At 34.9% G+C, this 7,424-nt stretch overlaps 2 protein-coding genes across 6 annotated transcripts; both read left to right on the top strand.

The window, feature by feature from the left end:
• Nucleotides 1-617: 617 nt before the first annotated feature.
• Nucleotides 618-2,729, top strand: LOC135120294 (glutamine--fructose-6-phosphate aminotransferase [isomerizing] 2-like). 5 transcript variants are annotated; one of them, XM_064044602.1, is made up of 2 exons: nt 618-1,277; nt 1,368-2,729. In XM_064044602.1, the coding sequence occupies exons 1-2, from the start codon at nt 618-620 to the stop codon at nt 2,727-2,729; spliced, it is 2,022 nt and encodes a 673-aa protein (XP_063900672.1). The 5 variants fall into 5 exon arrangements, with proteins under 5 accessions (XP_063900672.1, XP_063900668.1, XP_063900671.1 ...); XM_064044598.1 differs by having other exon boundaries at nt 618-1,285; nt 1,337-2,729; XM_064044601.1 differs by having other exon boundaries at nt 618-1,311; nt 1,372-2,729.
• Nucleotides 2,730-4,622: 1,893 nt separating this feature from the next.
• On the top strand, nt 4,623-6,244 carry LOC135120298 (stomatin-like protein 2, mitochondrial). The gene is made up of 9 exons (XM_064044604.1): nt 4,623-4,703; nt 4,885-4,950; nt 5,003-5,177; nt 5,233-5,291; nt 5,399-5,588; nt 5,647-5,679; nt 5,741-5,860; nt 5,919-5,980; nt 6,041-6,244. The coding sequence occupies exons 1-9, from the start codon at nt 4,644-4,646 to the stop codon at nt 6,242-6,244; spliced, it is 969 nt and encodes a 322-aa protein (XP_063900674.1). The 5' UTR covers nt 4,623-4,643.
• Nucleotides 6,245-7,424: the final 1,180 nt, after the last annotated feature.

The raw sequence follows: 7,424 nt of genomic DNA, 5'->3' as shown, positions 1-7,424 counted from the left end.
TAATATTTGTTCATCTCCTTATATATATACAGTTTTCTGTAACACTGCTTGTACTTCAACAAAAAACTAAAGCGATTAAACTACTATTTAAATTTTTCTTATAGAAAAAGTGACAATTTTGTAAAATACAACCAATATTGGTTTAATTTAATATCTTGGGAACACACTGTGGTATAAAATGTCAGTAAGTTTTTACTAATTCTATAAACTTTGTATATGTTATTAAACCTAAACTTTTATTTCTAGGCTAATGCTAATAAACTAAATTACATTAATTATATACAAAACATACACGATATGGGAGTAAATTCTACCCCCAGTATTTGTTTAAGCAGCCTCATCAAAAGATTGTGGTACATACCTAAAATAAGAGTTTATACAATTGCAGCCTATTACGGAGAATTAAAAAATTGCATAGTTTTATAAAATGGTAAGTTAAAAAAAACCAATAAAGGCTTTTCTTTTTTAAAAAGCGCAAAATTGGTTACCTCATGGCTAAATATAGCAATTATAGGAAAATTAATAATGCTAAAGCTTGATAAGTCCTTCATATAAAAAATTGGTTGGCAAGCTTTAAGTGCACTATCTCTACAGATTAATGTAACGCTCGGAGGGGTATGTGTGGTATCTTTGCGTATTTAAATCACTGTGTACCGGTAACCCGGGAACGTATAATTGAGCTTTTATTAAGAGGGCTTGAAAGATTGGAATACCGAGGTTATGATTCAGCAGGAATTGGAATTGACGGAGATTTTGATGATCAAGGAGTTCCTCAAGCTACGCTTCTTAAATCCCCTGGAAAAGTGGCCAAACTTAAAGCTTTAACTGAGGCATGCTCTCTTAACATGAACCAGATTTTTAATAGCCACCTTGGTATTGCACATACTCGTTGGGCTACACATGGGGAACCATCAGATTTAAATTCACACCCTATACCTTCAAATGAGAAATGCGAATTTTCCGTTGTTCACAATGGAATAATTACTAATTATCGTGAGCTTAAAACTTTTCTTGAATCAAAAGGGTATATATTTATTACTCAAACTGATACTGAAGTTATTGCAAAACTGTTTCAGTTTATTTATGACCTGGATAAAGCAAAAGAATTAAACTTTAGAGAGTTGTGCGAACAAGTAGTTTGCCAGCTGGATGGAGCTTTCGCGCTTGTGATAAAGAGTTTGCATTTTACCAGTGAAGTTGTTGCTGCGAGAAGAGGTTCTCCTTTACTTGTAGGCATAAAATCGTCTTCAAAGCTGAAAACTAACATTATCCCCGTTGCGGAAGGGTGTGTAATTTCTAGAGCGAACTCAAGTCGTGGATATAACACTGGCTTTAGCTCAGCTAACCTTTCAAGTTCATTTTCAGAGTTAGGAAGTTTATCCTCTTTTTCCAATTTAAATTTGTGCGAGAATGAGCATTGTGAACTTGAATTTTTTCTGGCCTCTGACGCCTCAGCGATTGTTGAGCATACCCGGAGGGTTATTTACTTAGAAGACAATGATGTGTTGCACATTGTAAATGGTCAAATAGCTATACATAGGCTAAAGCTGGCGGGTTCCAATCCTACTGATCCAGCTAAAGCCACATACCGAGAAATAGCTCATATTGAGCTTAAAATTCAAGAGCTTATGCGTGGAAATTATGACCATTACATGCAAAAGGAAATATTTGAACAGCCAGATTCTTTGTTAAATACCATGAGGGGTAGAGTAAACTTTGATAAACATTTTTGTGTTCTTGGCGGGTTAAGACAGGAAATGGAGACTATGCAACGCGCCAGACGGCTAATCTTCATCGCATGTGGTACAAGTTATCACTCCACTTTAGCGACAAGAGCATTCCTTGAGGAGATGACTAGAATTCCGGTGGATATAGAATTAGCTTCTGACTTTATGGATAGGCATACACCGATATTTAGAGATGATGTTTGCTTCTTTATTTCGCAGTCAGGGGAGACAGCTGACACCCTTAATACCTTAAGATACTGTAAAGGACGGGGTGCATTAATAGTTGGGATAGTGAACACTGTTGGTTCATCAATATCACGAGAAAGTCATTGCGGAGTTCATTTAAATGCAGGGCCTGAGATAGGGGTAGCTTCTACCAAAGCTTACACTTCTCAAATAATTGCATTGGTGATGTTTGCTTTAATGATGGCTAGTGATAAAGTCTCTATGATACAGAGATCCAAAGAAGTAATTAGTGGTCTTCAAGAGCTACCAGATAAAGTTAAGGAAGTTTTAAAAATTGACCAAGAAATTAAGCAAATTGCTAAAGAACTTATTGATGAAAAATCATTACTTGTGATGGGTAGAGGGTATCAATACGCTACTTGCTTAGAAGGTGCCTTGAAAATTAAAGAACTTACCTACATACATAGCGAAGGGATACTATCTGGAGAACTTAAACATGGGCCACTAGCTTTGATTGACGAAAATATGCCGGTTATTATGATTCTTATAAAGGACGCTACTTTTACCAAGTCGCAGAACGCTCTTGAACAAGTAAGAGCTAGACACGGAAAGCCAATTGTCATTTGTACTCCCGAATGCGAAGATATTGTGGAAAAGTACGCTTTTAAAACCATAATAGTACCATCGACTACTGATTGCCTTCAGCCCATTCTAACAATAATCCCTTTACAGTTACTCTCTTATCATTTAGCTTTAGCGAAGGGCTATAACGTTGATTTCCCCAGAAATTTAGCCAAATCCGTTACCGTGGAGTAGTTTAATAATCTATACTCAAGCCACCTTTCAAGCTAAATAATTATTTTTATATTACTTTATTTTAATATTTAAAAATAAACCTTTTAAAAAAATAACTAAATTGCTAATAACGGATGTTTGCCAAGAGTAAACCCCTCTTTGATTTTTAAAATAGCTTTTTTATATTGTTAATAGGTATTCGGTTACAGTACTTATATGAACTCATCTAATCAACTGCGATAGACTACTAACCCTGTTAAAAAGGTGTACATTGGAAAAGCGCAAGATACTGTGTTACATGTACTTGTTCAGAAGTAAAATAAAAATAGATAGAGCTGAACAATGCACATAAGTAATTAAAGACAAATGTTCAGAAAAGAGGAAGGCAAAGCACAATTGAAGTCATATGAGACAGTTTAAGAGCTAAGAGACAAGGAATTTTAAGATTCACACTGTAAAGAAAGTATAAAGGCAGGTTCTAGTAGTATATGTAATAAAACTTAATATTGGTTTCGCCGAGAGGCGCGCACGCCATATTGTACCTTTCAAACAGTGCATTTGTCGCAACTAGTACCTAAATGATAATTCAACACAGCCACCATACTCAAAACTTAGAAGGCAATGTAAATTAAAACAAGTTACCTAAATACACTAGTCAAAAAGGCTTCAATTACAAGTTAGTAAAACCTAGCATCGAAGACTATTAGACTACCGATTAATTGAGTTAACCTATTCTTATGTCAACAATGCTATTAAGGAGGATCCAATGATAAATGGTGTAATGGCAGGAGATATAAATTATTAAGATTAAAAGACCGTTTATATTACGGTGTCCATGCCCTCCGAATTCGCTGCACTCCAGCAAACCTTCCCAGTTTTTAAACCAAAATAAAGGGTATTCTCTCTAACGCTTTAACTCATGGTGCATGTGTATAAGTGCGCGACTTCAACTAGTAAGCTTTTGTATTTGCATAGTTCCAATATTAAACTCTATAGTTGTCTTAAGTTATTAAAGCGATAGCGCTAAAAATTAATTACAAACGTTTATCTTCCCCATGCCCCGGGTGCAAAGGCTGTAGTGGTTAAAAAACAAAAATATTAACTAATAAATTACTTGAGTAAAATTGCCATTATCCCTTGCACAGTAAAATATTTTATCATAGCAGAGTTGTGTCTGAAAAGAGGGAGCTAGCCGTTTCTTTTCGTAACCTTTAAAATTTAGAATGCATGGTGTATAACGCGCTCCACCATCGTCGTAGATGACTCTTCATTTCGAGTAGGGGATCCTGCATGTTGAGGTCCAGTAATTAACGCTGTAAACAGAAAAGTACCTCCAAAAAAATGTTTTTAATTCAGTTATTCATTTTGTTTTTATGGTGGAACCATATGGAGAGGAAGACGATATACTCTTGAATATAAGAATAGCCTACAAACTTAGTGCTTTTAAACTTTATAAAATTGTTCCAACTACGCTGGCCAGTTTTACCAGATTGTGTATAGCCGATGGAGCCATAAATAAAAAGTTTTGCTTGTTACACTTTATTCGAATATCATGCCGTTACTCACATGAAATTGTTGTACTTCCTTGCAGGCCCTCGAATAACAAAATACAAAAATATTTGAATACTTATTTAGTGGCCGGTCCTCTTAATTCTTACTATTTTACTTCTATAATAAAGATTTACACAAGTAATTGTAAAGTGTGGGCCTCGATTTTTTTTTTCTAATTATATTTTTGTGAGAAGTCTTGTGGATATTTGAAAAAAAAGTAGAGGAAGTGTGCTTAGTTTGCGCATTGTGAAATTCGCAATATCTCGCCAAAGAACACGGTGTAGCGAGGATGAGCTATTAGTTGCACGCGGCTGTAATTAAATGACTACTATACTTTAAAGCTTTTTCTAAACTTCGGCGTGATTCATACTTTGAATCGTACATATGTTTCCACGTTTACGAATTGTACATAGCAAGTTGTTTTCTGCGCATTTTAGAAATGAGGTGTTGGTTTAAAAGTTTATTTTGTTAAAAACTTTATTTTTTAGTAAATTTTTCCAGCATTTATTCCATTGTGAATTGTAACTTCTAAAAAATACACTTATTTGGTTAAAAAAACTTCCTAATTTTTTTTGTATAATATTTATAACTTAAGTTTATTAAGGACTTATTATATAACTTCTAGCCCCAAGTCCGAAATATTTCCCGTTTCGTGTCTAAAACGTACGATAAGAGATTGCCGGTGAACACAGTAAGTGCCTTATGTTAGCTTTTGCTCTTTTTATTCGAGTGCTCATTATTAGATAATCAATATAGTCCCGCAGCAAGAAGCTTGGGTAATAGAACGTTTAGGAAAGTATCACAAAGTCCTTGAGCCTGGTCTTTCAATTCTTATCCCCTTTATTGATCGAATTGCGTACGCGCACTCTTTGAAAGAACTAGCTCTTGATATCCCTTCTCAATCCGCCATAACTAGAGGTCTTTTATATTTCTCATTTTAATATTTTAAAGTATTATAAGCTTTTATTTACAGACAATGTTACACTCCACTTGGATGGGGTTTTGTACCTAAAGGTTTTTGATCCCCATAAGGTAAAAGCTTTTAACGATCTTCTATGAAAAAAATTCGGCCTTTTGTGTACCTCTTAGATTCAATGTTACTAATGATGATTCTTTGTTGCTATATGAATGATCGTCAGGCATCTTATGGCGTAGAAAATGCCGAATACGCCGTGACCCAACTTGCCCAAACGACGATGCGCTCGGAGATAGGCAAACTTAGTCTCGACAGCGTCTTTCATGAGCGATCGCTGCTAAACTCTACTATTGTGGAAGTAATTAATCAAGCTGCTTACGTCTGGGGAATTTCTTGTTTGCGTTATGAAATACGTACGAGGATTTTATAATTAGTAAATTCGAAATATTAATTTCTGATGCACGGCAATAGGTGACATTGATATACCCAAGACCGTCGTAGAAGGCAAGTTAATTTTTCTATATTTTTATTGCACTATAATACTTACTTTTTTCTTACCGTTCAGCCATGCAAATGCAAGTGGCAGCCGATCGCAAAAAACGGGCCGCCGTGCTTATGGCTGAAGGCGAGAAGACCTCACAGATTTTGAAATCAGAAGCAGTGAAACAGGAATCTGTAAATAAAGGTAACTTTTTTTTTCCTACTAAAAGTATGTGTCGTTGAGAAAGTCTTCGTCTTTGCAGCGGAGGGCGAAGCAGCTGCTGTTCTAGCAAAAGCGAAGGCGACGGCTGCCTCCATCGATCTGGTTATAATTATATATAAAATATCTTTGCATAAAAAAACTACCGTCTCCACACGCCTGTAGATCGCCGCCAGCATTAACCGAGAGGGAGGATCAAGCGCTGTCTCCCTCAACATCGCGGAACAATACGTTAAAGCCTTTTCAAATATCGCTAAAGAAAGCACCACAATGCTCCTCCCATCCACCGTCAGTGACTTGGCCTCTATGACCGCCTCTGCCTTATCAATTTTTAAAAAGATTTCTGCTAAAGAAGGGGGCCAGAAATAAATTTTCATTTGTTATACATATTCACTTATAATTATACTGCTGCTTCTAAATTAAAAGGAAGTTGTTACTATTTTGGCGTGCCTGTAAAGAATAATTAGCGTAGCTGTAACATCCACGTACGACATAGGTGTTAAGTTTCAATCAAAATTATTTTTTTCTTAAAGGTGTCTATACTGTAAACTTACAGCCTTTTAAATATAAAGCGAAGGGGAGTATAGGATGTGGTTAGCTTATGAATTACATTTAATCTGAAAGTTAACTAATATCGCTTTATATGCAGTAAATCCTACTAAAGCGAATTTTTTTATGGTCAGCTAAACCATTTACTTAAAGGAGTTCAAAGGAAGTTACAAATTATATAGTTCTACTGCCTGAGTTTTTAAGTTTTAAGCAGGTCTTCCGACTGTGTGCTTTCTCTTTGTCAGGATTTACTTAGTGAACTTATTTAATTTAGTTAATTCCTCGTTTAAAAAATTGCGGATGGAATGCCACACTTCGCTAAGTTGGATCGCAAGGGAATAGTCACAGATTCAATAGTTTTTTATAATTAAGAAGAAACTCAAAAAAAACATACGGATAATTAAATAATGATGGGAAATTTGATTAAATCTGAAGGCCTGTCGTATAATATATTAAAGACTATTGTCTATATTAATAAAAGTAAAGAATACTTCATGAAAATTAAAAATTCTAAATTCGGTAATATAACAAAATAAAGTTCGTTGAAGATGGAAAGGGTTTCTAAGACTAAATGCAAATGCCCGTTCTACTACAGTTAAAAAAAATGTTCGACGTCGAGCGTTTGGCACTTAAGTTCCTGGCCTCTTGGTTTTCCCAATAATAAAATATTAATTAATTCACTTTCATAATTTTTTTCAAGTAGATTTATCATATTTTATAGTGGTGTATGAAAGTTAAATTCACAATTTTTTTAGCAAAAAGTTAGGGAAACGCTCTTACTCCGCGCCTTGCGGTACTCAGGTTAAATGGTTCAAACACGACGGAACAAAGGTATTTATTTAAACCTAAAAAAAAAAATAATAAATTATATACGACTTCGGTTTTTTTTTAAATAATGTCCTCAGGTTCCGGGTCTTAAATTTGGAAGAGATACGAATCCTGGTGTTATAGTTTTACAAGGTAACTTAAATTGCTGTAAGCCATAAGAAAAAAAAAAAGC

The sequence above is a fragment of the Zophobas morio genome, unplaced genomic scaffold (assembly GCF_036711695.1).
Source record: "Zophobas morio isolate AGI-343-1 ecotype UQ-CSIRO unplaced genomic scaffold, CSIRO_AGI_Zmor_V1 ptg000373l, whole genome shotgun sequence".
NCBI classification, from domain to species: domain Eukaryota; kingdom Metazoa; phylum Arthropoda; class Insecta; order Coleoptera; family Tenebrionidae; genus Zophobas; species Zophobas morio.
Note: the sequence above shows the minus strand (reverse complement) of the source record. Positions and strands in the feature narration are given on the sequence as shown.